Source organism: Marmota monax, unplaced genomic scaffold (assembly GCF_021218885.2).
Source record: "Marmota monax isolate L192 unplaced genomic scaffold, Marmota_monax_Labrador192_F-V1.1 WCK01_AAM20220418_F8-fsc00019, whole genome shotgun sequence".
NCBI lineage: Eukaryota > Metazoa > Chordata > Mammalia > Rodentia > Sciuridae > Marmota > Marmota monax.
Window position 1 is genome coordinate 7246060 of NW_026695242.1, and position 13493 is coordinate 7259552.

The following is a 13493-nucleotide window of genomic DNA, read 5'->3' on the forward strand; positions in this document are numbered from 1 at the left end:
CCTTGGGTAGCCGGGCAAGCCCTGGAGTGGGACAGCAGCCAGGAGAGCAAGGCTCAGAGCACACTGGGGGCCTGGGGAGGGGAGAGGACCCAGGGTGAGGTGGTAGGGAAAAGCAGAGGGGTGACGGGTGGGGTGGGGGTGGCAGGAGGGAGGCTGTGAGGCTGTGGGGGCAGGGCTGGAGGCCTTCAACGCCAACCAGGCCCAGAAGGCTTGAACCCTGGGCTAGGGAGGTGGCAGCAGGAACTTGGGTCTCCTCCCTGCCTCCCTCCCTCCAGAGACAGCTTCCTGGCCCCAGCTGGACAGCCTCAGGCTGAAGTGGGGTTTGAAGGTTCCCTCCTGTCCTTCTCCTTGTTCCTGCATCATGCACGAGGCCAGAGGGCAACCACTGCCTGGGAGCCTTGATCACAAACGACACCTCTGAGGGGGGCTATGGGACCTGGGCAGCTCTTGGTGTTTTTAAGACATCGATTTTCATGTGAATTCCTGGACATTCTTTCCTTTGGGAGTTGGGGGGCGGGGTCTACATCGAGTCACAAAAGGCCAGCAGCTTCTGCCTGGTTTTCTTGGGTTGCTCCTTCTCCAGAGCCCCGCTCTGGGGTGTCCCCACCCAGAACCCCATGCTGGAAAACGCCCCAACCACATGGATAAGCCAAAGGTGCTTGGGGGACAGTCTTGCTCAGCCTGTCCTTCATCCAGAACAGCCCAGGTACCAAGGGGGAGTGGTCACCATTGAAGTGGACCCTCCAGGCCCTACTGGTCGAGCCTCCAGCCAGAGGAAGGGAGTCACCCCAGACCTGAGGGAGCAGAGAAGGCCCCCCCATGTACCTGTCCATATTCCCGACTCACCAAATCCACGAACATGGTAAAACAGCTGGGGCTTTGCTGCTGAATTAGGGGTGACTTCTTTTCTTTTGTATGTGTGTATGTGTGTGTGTGTGTGTGTGTGTGTGTTAGCTATAGTTGGACACAATACCTTTATTCTGTTTATTTATTGTTATGTGGTGCTGAGGATCTAACCCAGCGCCTCACATGTGCCAGGTGAACACTCTACCGCTGAGCCACGACCCCAGCCCTTAGGGGTGATTTCTTATGCAGCATTAGGAACAGAAGCAAGATCCCCAAGAACAGAGGGACTGACACCTCGCTCAGAGAGGGCACGAGGTATTTAGCCAGCGTCTGGAGGCGAACACAGAAATGGATGAGAGCCCCTGGATTTTGAGCAGAGAATGGCTAAACGCCTGTAGCCACGCCAGCTACACAATCTGCTAAGCTCGGGGCAACAGGAGCATCATGGGACCCTTGCTCAAAGAGACTAAGAATTCTAGATGGCAACGGCAGAACAGGAAATCAAGGTCAGGGTTCTCCTAAGTCCAGTCCCCTGGGCAACTGCACAGGTGCCACGCAGGCAGCATCTATTGTCCCCTCCCTCTGGAGAGTCTCCATTCTCCCTTGGATCCTTCACTGGGTTCTGCTCCTTGAGGCCAAAGCCCCGGTGTTGGACTCCAGACTAGAACTCAGCCTGTGTGTGGGTGAGTGCACCGAGTCTAGGGGAGTCAGAGCAGAAGGCAGGGCGTCTGGAAACCCAGAGAGCCAGGATTTAAGAGCCAGTACACTCGATCTGCACGGACCCCAGAGTAAGATGGAACAGACATTCTTGGATAAGAATCACAATGACAACAATAACAGTACCAGCAATCACATCTGCCATTTATCCAGAGCCTTAGAATACACTAAGTGCTTTAAACGCCCCATCTCTCTTAAATCATCGGGTATCATTATTATCATTCCCACAGCAAGCTCTGGGGACTGGGGCCAGGAAGCAGCTCAGCACCTGCACAGGGTCTCAGGGACGGCAGGCAAGAGCCAGGATTTGAACCCGCGTCTCTCTGCTTGTGAAGCCCTGCTTTCGGCAGTGGCTGAGGCTGCCACGAGGTCTTCGTGATGTGGCAGAGCTACGCATCCTTCTGCTATGGAGCAGCATGACAGGCAGGACCCAGGTGAGTCCTGGGGAGCAGCCCTGATGCTACCTCAGGGAACTGGCCCTCCCAGATAGCCAGGGCCTAAGTTCCACTGCTTGGACCCAACAGCATGGTGGGGGGTGCTCCCAGAGCCCTCCTGCTGGAGGTGCCCCCAGTCACCGCGCTGGGAGTGAGGCCCTGTGGCTGGACAGCTGACTCAAGAGGCTGCTGGTGTGCAGTCCTCCCTCTGAGTGTAACTGGGCAGGACTGAAGCTGGCCTCCACCAGGGCCAGCCTGGGACACTGACATGACCACCGTGTCCTTGTGGCAGAGACCCAGAAGGAGATGCTTGTGGAGCCAGGAAACACTGCAGTAGCACCTGGCCCAGTCATCTCACGGGGGCCTCAGAGGCTCAGTGACTTGTCCTGGTCATGTGCTGCCCAGGGCAGGGCCAGGGATCCCAGGGTGGTGTCCCCGCCAGGGCTGGTGCTCTAGGAAGGCTCAGCCTGGAGGTCTGGTGGCGGCTGACATTTCCAGTCCAGCCACTTCCTGGCTCTGGGGCCCTGAGCAAGGCACTTAACTTCCCCGAGCCTCAGTTTCCTCATCTGTAAGGGAGAATGTCAGCTTCTACTCAACAGGACAGAAGTGACATACAAAGTGTGCGGCTGGCCGTAGGGGCCCAGAGGGAGCCCAGAGGGAGCACTGTACAGTTGATGGAGCTGTCCTCAGAGGTCACCCTGCCATCCCCTGCCTGGGAGCCGTGTCCTGGCACCAGGTATGGAAGGAGCCAGGGGTACGTTCCAGCCCACCTTCCTTGCTGCACAGGGGAGATGCTTAGGAGAGAAGTGGCGAGCAGAGCTGGACTCAAGGTCACGACTTTGAACTTGACGTCCTTGAACTTGCCGTTCCCACTCTTTCCCCTCCCCAAGTAGAGTCACACCTTGTTATGACCAAGGGCTTCAGGGGTCTCAGAACCTGGGCTGGGGAGGTCCAGGGAGCAGGGAGGTGCAGCTCCTCCACCCTGCGGGGATGCCCAGGCTGGTGGTGACGGCCACCCCTCCAATGCCACCCTCAGACCGCCACCTGGCCCAGCACAGGTGACCTGCCACAGAGGCAGGGCCGTTCCAGGTGGGGGCTGGGGAGGACCCTTGAAGCAGGCTCTGCTCCAGGCTTCAGTGCAAATTAATCCATCTTCCTTTTCTTCATAATTTTTTTCCGGACACAACTGCCCATGAAACATTTAAATAACATCCAGAAAAGGTCAGGGAGAAGGAATTTCACAGTCCCTGCACAGGTGGCGACAGCCTCGGCCCCTCCTGTGGCAAAGGAGGTGGGAGATGAGGCCGACCCCGTCGAAGCAGAGTGGCCAGGAAACGGGCTGCCTGCTAGGAGCACTGGAGGCATCCGTGGTGCCTCCTCTCCTCTCTACAGCAACGTCATGTCCATTCTACAGGTGGGGAAATGAAGGCTCCTAGTGTGTGTGCATAGGTCAGCACGCAGCAAAGGTGGGACAGCAGAGCCCACAGTCCTGTCATCAGAGGATGAATGGCCCCTTATATCGTCACAGTCTCATAACCCTTGGGGTTGGGGAATAAGGAGAGGCAGGCAGAGCTTGTGAGAAGGAAGCCAGGAACCAGAGACTGGTGTCACCTGGCAGCCCCAGGCGGAGCTCACCTGCTGAGCACGGAGGGGACCAAATGCCCTGAGGGCCAGCCCTGTCTTTAGCAGGCTCAGAATCTGCTTCAGCTCCGGATGAAACCAGGTGTGAGGGGCTTGGCTCACGTCCACCAGGGCCACTCCTCAGGGCCAGGACTGGACCCAACACACGTGTCTTTGGTGCCGCCCGTCAAGGCACGCGCCTTCTCACGCTTCAGCCTCAGCCCTGCTCCGTAGGTTTCCCCAGCCCTTCCCAGGCCTGGAACCCGGACCCCCAGACAACGACTCCATCCCCAGCAAGAATTCCAGGAAGGAATCCTGGACGCGCTCCAAGCCTGGATCCCACACCAGGACACCTGACCACAGGCTCCTGACCTACAGTGGGGAGGCCTCTGCCCCTGGCCAGGCCCCCAGCACACGGGCTGAACGGTGCCCTTCCCCCTGACATTGGAGGGTGGACAGGAGGCCACAGACACTTCCTTTTGGGTCCAGGGAACCAAGAGACTGGAGCCTCTGGTGCTTGCTCTCAGGCCATCCTAAAAGGCCAGAGGATGGTCCCGGGGCCTCGGGCACAGGAGACGTTCTGCTGAGGACACTGGCAAAAGCCGAGGGAGACAGGCGGGAAAGCAGGGTTGGGAAGAGCAGCCGCAGCAGACACACTGTTTACAAACATCTGTTTGAAATATTAATAACTGTCAGATGGGAAGGGCCCGGGGCTCAGTGCGGTTCCCTACCATCTGTCTGCAGAGTAAACACACTTCAGACCGTGGGGAGTGGGACGGCTGGCAATGTCAGCTCCCAGCGAGAAACAGCAGCCAAGGACTGTGGGGGGCATCAGGTGGCTGGGAAGGGGGCTGCAGCGAGGTAAGTGCCTTGACATTTCCTGAGCACCTACTATGGGCACGACCCTGAGTTGTGTGGCAACTGATGTACTCAGCATCCAAACCCGTTTCTTTTAATAATAGACTCCCCTTCTCCGTTTTCAGCCCATATCATCAGGAACCCCAGCCCCTAGCTCCACTAGGGGGAGTACGACCCATCCCTGGCGTTTCAGAATCCAGAGGATTGTTGCCAAAAGCCCACAAACGAAGAATCAATTCTGGGATTTGGGCTGGAATTACTGGAAAAAGAAGTTTCTCCCCACGAGGATTGATGAACCCGTAAGAGCTAAACCTGCAGGTGCTGGTGCCCAACTCAGCCAATACAAAAGCAGAAGCTGGCACTGAAGACAGGCTCCTGCTCAATTGAGTGCCTGGATGCAGCCATGCCTGAAATCACTTATACCTTCAAGTTACGTGAGCCAATCTTTTTTTTTTTTTTTTTTGCTTGAACACTTAAGGGTTTCTTCACCTTGCAACCAAGAGTATTAACCGATATAAATGACACTGAGGGGCCCCTTATTAAAGGGCTAGTCCCAGACAAGAGCAACCAGAGATGCCCAGGTACTTAGAAGGACCCCTCTGTGCTCAGATAGGGGAGGCTGCCCTCCTTAGAGAGGCACTTGTTTCCCCCATCAGAGGGGGCTTCCAAAGTTCCCCCCGAGCACCCAGAACTAGTCCCTCTTAGGGAAAAGCAAGAAAGCCAAAGGATCCCTGGCCCAATCTCTGGCTGCTCCAGGCTGGTCCCTTTCGCTTGCTGCAGCCCTGGCCAAGGAGCCCCATTGTGGAGAGTCCAGGCCCCTCCATTCACAGCCCTGGGCAGTTGGGGGCATCTGCTTCCCTGAGTGCCCAGGGTCCTCGGGAATACCTCTGGCTGCCTCCCATGGCCTGTCAGAGGAACTCAGTGGCCCCGCAGGGGACTCACCAGGACTGTCAGCACAGAGGTCCCCACGGTGACATTCTCGTACAGGCTGACATTGTACAGTGGCTGGCTGAAGATGGGCCGGTTGTCATTCTCGTTGATGAGGGTGATCTTCACCTTGGCGTAGCCCACGTGGTCGGGCACACTCTCATTGGCGAAGAGCTGGGGAGCAGATTGGGGCTGGTAAGCTCCCAGATGTTCTCAGAACTCTTGTCCCTCCCACCCCCACTAAAAGGCCCCCCAGTTCCTTGGCTGGTGCCAGCACTGGCTGGAGTCACTGCCCACCTCCTGTGTGCTGCTATAAGGCCCTCCGTCATTGTCACAGGGCCGGGGTGGCCACTGATTCTGCTCTGGGGGAGGGGCGGGGGGCTGGACAGAGAGGAGGTGGCCACAGAGACTCTTGGGGAAGTGCTTTAGAGGCTGCAGGGGGGCCTGAGGAAATCCCACCCAATGTCCGGACATGGGCTTATCCTCCTTGCAAAGAGGAGGCTCACTCCAGCGCTGCCTCTCAGTGGGCTCCTCTGGGTCCGAGCCCCAGGGAAGGTGGGGGAGGTGGGGGTTGGGATTTAAAGGGGTATCCCTCTACCATGTCTCCCCTGGAGACCCCCCCACTGGGCCCAAAGAGGTGGCCTTACATCAAAGTCGTAGCGGTCCACGGTCTCGTAGTCGAGGGGGATGGCCACCCGGATGCGGATGTCCGCCTTCCCTTGGACGGAGGTTGGGGAGATGATGAAGTGGTGGGAGTTGTTCCCCACCAGGTACACCTCAAACATGCTGTTCAGGCCCTGGGGCAGGAGTGGACAAGAGCTAGTCAGAAGTTCAGAGAGGACACGGAGGCCAAGACCCAGAGCCTGAGTGCAGGTGCAGAGGGCCTGGGGGGCCAGCTGAGCCGGACAGGGCTGGCCTGCCCCACCCACAGAGGTTCTGGTCTCCCTGGGGTGACGCTGGCCCAGCTCCTGGACCCCACCTCCTGCCCCTGTCTGGGCCTCAGGGAGTCTCCTCTGGCCCCCTCTGTCCAATGCCCTCAGGGACCTTCCCGGGCTCGGGTTCCTGTTCCTGTTCCCTTTCTCTGCCCCAGAGACCCCAACTCGGGGGAAAGAGGCCAGCAAGGAACAGAGGGAAAAGAGAAGAGGGCAGAGGGGTGGAGGGAAGAGGAGCCATGACAGGCGGGGACAGGAGAGGACAGGAGGGACAAGGCAGCACACAGCTCCTCCTATGGGATGTGTCCATCAGGGAGAACCTCAGTTTGCTTACTGGTGACAGAGAGGTGACCCAGAGCCTGGGTGGCAGAGTGCACCACCACGTGCCCCATGCACCACGTGGCCAGCCCTGGAGGATACCATCTCGGGCTGGGTGAATGCAGCCATGCCCACAAGGCTCTGCTGTGTCCAGCAGCCCAAGTCCATCACTTTGGGAGTGTGGTAGGTGCCTCACTAGCTCAGGGTTTCTGGAAGTTCTAACCAGAGCTGCAGCTCAAAAAACCCTCATATGAGCCGGGCGCTGTGGACCACGCCTCTAATCCCAGCAGCTCGGGAGGCTGAGGCAGGAGGATCGCAAGTTCAAAGCCAGCCTCAGCAACTCAGCAAGGCCCTGAGCAGCTCAGCAAGACCCTGTCTCTAAATAAAATACAAAAAAGGCTGGGGAGGGGGCTCAGTGGTTAAGCACTCCTGGGTTCAATCCTGGTGCCCCCCCCCAAAAAATCCCCATATGATACATGATTTATTCTAATGCAAAACTGTTGGGATGTGACATCTCCACGTTACTCAAGTGCCCAGCTTAGGAGGAAAAGCCATTGCTGAAGGTGAGCTGTATGGCCTACCAACCCCCTGAGCCTGGCTGCTCACAGAAAGAGATGCATGTACTTTCTCCTGCCTCCCTGGGGGAGATCCCTCCAAACTCCCCTCCACGCTGGGTGGGGGCTGAGGTGCGCAGCCAGTCAGGAGCCTCCATCTGGCCCTTGGTGCTGATGCCAGCGGGTCACCCACCCGGGCTCCCTTGCCAGGGGCTTGTCCTCTCATTTCTCCTGTTGACCTCCCTCCCCAGCCCAGTGTGGCCAAGGGCGCATGGCCCCTCTTCTTGGCAACCCAGGGGCTGCAGAGGGACTCTCTCGGGGAACCCGTTCCTGGTGAGAGGGGCAGCCAGGCACACCGGCCCCGGAAGCCTTCCCATGCAAGGCTGGTCCCTCCCATTCAGGGCAAGGAGATGGGACAGGGTATGGCAGCCTCCAGGAGCCAGAGAGTTCACAAGATTCGGAGCCCCAGAGCTGCTCCACGGGCTCAGTGCTTTTGGGGAACAAAACATGTTGCTATTCACCCCGGGTCTCTTGAGTTCTTTCCATTCTACCAACCTGGCAATGCAAGGCCAGGGACAGGAGCCCAGGGGCGGGAGGAGCCCAAGAGCAGGCCATTGCTGGCACAGGTGTTTTGAGTGGGAGGCGGGAGCAGATCCTGGTGTCCAGGCAGTATCAGGGCCTCTAGAGTCCCCAGCCCAGGGTGGCTCCCTGGGGACTGTGGGGCTACGCTCCTCTTGGGCCTATTGGGTGGCAGAATTTTCATTTCTCTCTGTGTGGAATCCCTCTGGTCAGGGGGAGGGGACAATTAAATCCCTGAAGGGGCACTAATAGCCAAAAGCCATGGAGTGTGACCACGCTGGACAGGTGACACAGCACTTCTCCCTCCCTAAACCTTGGCCCCTTGACCATGTGGGGTGGGCACAGTCTGTGCATAAAGAAACGTCCCTTGTGCGGTGGGTGGCCCACCAGGACCCCCAGCCCAGCCCTGCCAGGGAGGCTCACTTACCAAGTTCTGTCAGGGGGAGTCGGTCAGTCAAGGGCATGGAGACAGGAAGAAGGAGCCGGAGAGGAGCCCAAGGGTGTAGAGAGAAAGGAACCAGAGAAAAGAGATGGTGAATCTTGGGTCAAGGCGAGGGGCCAAGACGGACCCCAGGGCACACCCAGCTCCCCAGGAGCCGCCTCCCAGGGCCCCAGTGGGCCACAGATTTGGGGTCCCGGGGAGGGGTACACTGGGGAGAGGAGCAGAGGAGGGTCAAGGGTGGACCCAGGAGGAGGGGACAGGGCAGGAAGGATGTTGATGTCAGAGGAAGCTGATCTCTGCCCCATCCATTGTCCCCTCGGTCCTGCTCCCATGAGCCTGGATAAAGCCCCTGCAGGAAGCAGCCGCAGACACAGCTATATTTTTATTTTCTTAGCATAAAAAATGTCAGAGACATGATAAGCTGGGGCATGGGAAATCTTGCAATAACTCAAAAGTGGGAGGAGCACACACTTTGTGTCTCCCTCCCGCCTTGCCCCTCGAGAGCCTTCTCCAGCGGTGACCACCAGACCAGGAAATCCACCCTGTGTGAGGCACCATCTACAGACAATGGCAGAGACCCAAGCCGCCCCCATCCCGACACAGTCACACACTGTACACACGCTCTGGGTCGAAGTTTTTCTTTTACAACTACGTCTTGGTGACTGCTCCCTAACTAGGAACAGCACTGCTGACGAGGACAGCAGACATCTAAGCACACATGTATTGCACACCTACTGCCAGGCCCCGTCCAAACACTTAAAAGTACCAGACATTGCCAGGTACAGTGGTGCACGCCTGTAATCCCAGCGACTACTGAGGCTGAGGCAGGAGGATTGCAAGTTCAAAGCCAGCCTCAGCAACTTAGTGAGGTCCTAAGCACTTAACGAGACCCTGTCTCAAAATGAAAAATTAAAAGGGCTGGGGATGTGGCTCGTGGTTAAGCACCTCAGGTTCCATTCCCAGTAACCCTCCCTCCCCAAATACCAAAGAACCAAAGATCTGCCTCATTTCTCTTAATGGCTGCAAAGTGCTTCTCTCACATGTTCAGTCCCCCCTGTGGTTATTCTTGAATGACAGAAACCCCTTGAGGCCATATATCACGCCTGATACAGTGTAAATCCACCTTAGACCCTGGCACACAGTAGGTGCTCAGGGATCGGGTTTCAGCAACTCTTGGGCTGCCCTGTGTGATCCTCTTCCCAAGGGAAATTAATTCCTGTGGAAATTAAGTTCAGAGAAGTTGTCCAAAGTGGGCGCGGGGGATTGTTTGCAAAGTGGGGGATCAGGGCCCAGGCCCAGATGCCAGGCCTGTGTACTCTGCAACAAATATATTACTGTTTGCAAAGGGCCCAGGTAGGGAAACTTGAGAGATCATAGGACAGAGGGAGGCTTGGTGGCCTGATGTGGGCATTCCCCTGTGCAGTGGGGGTACATGGCGTGGGATGCACGGTCAGGCAATCAGCAATATTAGTCACCAGCGCAAATGGAGGTAGGAAAATAGCACTCCAGGCCAAATTGTAGGGGAGGCTGCCCAGAATTGAACTGGTCTTAGGAAGAAAGGAAAATGCTTCTTCTTTTTTTTTTTTTTTTTAAAACTTTTAAACTAGCAGAAAAGGGATTCCAGATGGAGGAAGTGGCTTTAAACACAGAATCCCCAGGCCTCAGTGGGTCTTGCAGGTGCAACGCGCTGAGGATTTGGGCACTGTATACAGGAGCAGCCGGGAGCTATTCTACTCTCTGGAGCAGGGGAATACTGGGGCACACAGGTGACCATGGCAGCCATGTGTGAGTCACACCGGGGCTGCATCCTCACTCTCTTCAGGGCAATTCTGATGTGAATTCATCTGAAAAGAGGCCCAGAGCCACTGGTCAGACTCTCCCAGGGTGGGGCCTGCTGGCTGCACTTTGGGATACTCCCCAGGGAGCCACATCACACAGCCGGGGCTGGGGGCTGGGAAGACCTCAGTGCAGCGGAGGAGCGCTGAGCCACCAGAGCGGGTGGGAGAGGCCAGCAGGGCAGAGGCACAGAGAGATCCCCCGAGGAAACCAGGCTGAGGAGAGGTGGACACCCAGGCCTGAGGGTTCTGCCCTGCAGTTCAGGTTGTTCACTGAGACTTGCATGGGAGGAGGAGAGCGCCAGGGCAGAGGGTGTCCTCCAGGTGTGGCACTGGACCAGGACAACAGTGCCACTGGATGCTGGTCAGAAATGCAGATTTGTGGGCCAAACCCAGGTCTACTGAAATTCTGGGGTGGGGCCCGGCGGTCTGAGAGGCACCTCCAGGAGGCCTCATGTGTGACAGCCCCTGGGGTGGCCAGGGAAGAAGCACTGAGGAAAATCCACCTGCGAGGTGTGGGCCTGGAATCACATGGGGGGCGGGGCTGTCTGATCACTGAGGTCATTGAAGAGTCGCCTGGTGGACGGGAATGGGCCCAGTGCAGGCCCAGGTGAAGCCCCGGGTGTAAGTGCTTTGGTGAGGCAGGGGCCCCAGAGGGGAAGAGCCCTGGCCCCTCTAGGAGAGCTCTGTGGGTCTGGAGCTAGGCCTCCTCCCTCCTCCCTGATCTGTTCCAGGGACTAGAATTTCACTCAGGCCTGACACAGCAGTTGTGTGGACCCCATGTGCTGCTGTCCTGAGATCCCCAGGGTCACCTTCTGGCCAGTCCCTTTAAATGCTCAGCCTGCCCCTTTTAGAACCTGCACAGTGGATGATTTCCTGCTGGGACTTGTGACTGTCAGCCCCTGGGGCAGGGGTGTGTGACAGGGAGATACCCTCGGGCTGAGTTGGTGCAAATCCCCTATAACAGAGCCCTGGGCTGGGCAACTTACCACAACAGCTTCCATCTGTCACCCCCCCCCACACACACACACACACACAGACAGAATCCTCACCTGGCCTGGTGGCATCTGCATCTCTCCACCCCTTTTAGGAGAAGGAAGCTGGGGCCAGAGAGGGGACCCTCAAGCCTCCTGCCTGAATCTCAGCTCTTCTTCACCAGCCCCGAAGGCATGGAGAGCACCTGTGTTCCTTCCCCCGCCCACACGTCGGTGAACAAGGCCCGGGAGTAGGGGCCAAGCTCCCAGCCAAGCTTAGGAAGCTGAGGCCAAGCTCCCAGTAGAGAGAGCATCGCTCCTCCCAGCTCCGCCCGGCCTCCTCCGTGCCCTTGTCCTGCCACTGCGGGGGGGGGGGGGCTGCCGACCTGGGGTGGGAGGCAGGGGGTGCTCTTGGAGCTCTTGAGGGGCAATTTTATTGGAAAGGGAGATAAAGAGGACATCAAAAGGAGCCCCAGTGTGTGTGGAGAGGAGCCGGCTGGATTAAATTCTCCTCCAGCTGGGCAAGGTGATGAGAAGGCTGATTGGCGGCCGCCGCGGGTCCCCGAGCCGAGCTGCAGCGGGCTGGGGAGCCGGGCTGCCCGCGGGGAGGCGTCCCCGGGCTCAGCTTTATTTATTTGTTGGGCGGGGGACGCGCACGTGAAATCACTCTTGGCTCCCGCAGTCCCGCCCGGTGGCTCCTGGTGGCGGCCGCCTTCCCGCCCCCCGCGGAGGGCAGCGCCTTATCAGCCGCCCGCCAGAAGGGGCCGCCGCCCGGCTCCCGCCGCCTCGCGCCCCGGAGGCGGACTTGGCCTTGGCCTTGGCGGTCGGAGCAGACGCTGCCCCGGCCCAGAACGCTCCCTCTGCCCCGGCACCTTGTGACTACCAGAGGTGGTGACGGAACCTCAGGCTCAGTGTTCTCAGCTTTTCTTTGGTGCCCGGATTGAAGTAGGGCGCAGAGCGGCGCGCACTAGGCGCGTTTTCCAGCTCTTTGCAGGGAGTCCAGCGCGTGCTGGGCCCTCTATACGCCTCAGCTTGCAGAACGCTCCGGGAAGCCTGGGACAAGGAGCAGTTCCTTGGTCTAACCACGGTCATACCCAGCCTTTTCTGTCCTGAGGTGGATTTGGGCTGGTCCCCCGCTATGGGTGCCCCCCACCCCCAGCTGGAGCTGGGCCCCCCCCTCAGCTTGGCACCTGCGTTTCTCTCTGCAGACAACCTGGTCCCCCAAAGGGAGGAAGGACTGACCGGTGCTCCAGGCTCCCCCACGCTGGACACGAAACCTGCCCTTGCCTGGCTCGCCACTTCCCCAGGCTCCACCCTGCTGTGGTGACACCCGTTGGCCCTGCTCTCTGCTGCCAGTTAGTGTGGGACCTGGGCCAGTGGCCCAGTGGTGTGATGCAGGAAAGAGAGGAGGATTCACGGCTGAGGACTGGGCTCCATCCCTTCCAGCTCTGTGACCTTGGGTAACTCATGTTGCTCCTAGATCTTCAGTTTCTTCATCTGTGAAAGGGCAGAGGGAAGCCCGCCCCCCCCCCCAGGATGAAATGAAGCAGTGCTACCTTTGTTCCAGCATTTTCTGTGAATTGTGGTTTTTGGCCTAAGAAAGGAGAGTCCCTGAAGGCAGGGCTGCTGTGTGTGCTCTCCTTTGCACCTCAAATACCAAGTACGAGGGGACCCTCACCCCGCCTAGGGAACTACAGTGTGCCCCTGGGGGGACCTTTATTCCTTTCAACAGAAGAGAAAGGACTAGGGTTATGTGAACACAGGGTGGACTGGGGAAGGTGAGGACCAGGGCTGTCTTTATGTTGGGGTGATGGGGCTGGGGCTGCTGTGAGCAGGATGGAGAGTCCCCGGGGACCTGGTGAGCTCCCGGAGTACCTGTGGGTGGTGTCTGGGTGGTGGCAGGGCGAGCCCCAGCAGGGAGTGGGGCTACGGAGCTGGGATGCAGAGACGGGCCTCCAGAATTAGTGTGCCCTTCGCAGAAACCCTGTCCAGAACTCAAACCTGCCAGGAAGAGCCCTGTGACTAAGATTCCAGGGTGCGAGGCCCTGGACTTCAGTGGTGGTTTGAGCACAAACCCTGGAGTCAGACCTGAGTCTAGATTCAGGCGCTCCCTCCTTCAGCTCTGTGTTTGCACACAGGATTTTATTCTCCTTGAGCCTCAAGTTCCTCATCTGCAAAATGGAAGGAGAGAAGTCTTCCTGATGGGCTATTGTGGGTAAACTGCAAAATTTTGGCCAAGACTGAGCGCCCCAGGCTGGGTGGTCCATGCCTATAATCCCAGCAGCTGGGAGGCCAAGGCAGGAGGATCATGAGTTCAAAGCCAGCCTCAGGAACTTAGCAAGGCCCTAAGCAGATCAGCAAGACCCTGTCTTAAAATAAAATATAAAAAAGGGCTGAGAGGAAACATCAGAGGAGGGGCTGCTTTCTAGACCTTGGCCAGGAATGAGGGAGGCATGC

At 58.2% G+C, this 13493-nt stretch overlaps 1 protein-coding gene and 1 long non-coding RNA gene across 7 annotated transcripts in view; one reads left to right on the top strand and one right to left on the bottom strand.

The window, feature by feature from the left end:
• Cdh23 (cadherin related 23) overlaps window positions 1-13493 on the bottom strand; it is a 383514-nt gene that overhangs the window by 144001 nt on the left and 226020 nt on the right. For all 6 annotated transcript variants that reach the window (XR_009226399.1, XM_058577902.1, XM_058577897.1 and 3 more), the window contains exons 12-13: window positions 6050-6199; window positions 5418-5576 (exon numbers count right to left, since the gene is read on the bottom strand). Coding sequence is in view for 5 of the 6 variants with exons in the window: in XM_058577902.1 (XP_058433885.1) it covers window positions 5418-5576; window positions 6050-6199 (309 nt within the window). In the remaining variant the exon portion in view is untranslated. The remainder of the gene's footprint in view (window positions 1-5417; window positions 5577-6049; window positions 6200-13493) is intronic.
• On the top strand, window positions 2588-4841 carry LOC131424029 (uncharacterized). The gene is made up of 2 exons (XR_009226400.1): window positions 2588-4478; window positions 4601-4841. It is a non-coding gene; the product is annotated as an uncharacterized LOC131424029 (long non-coding RNA).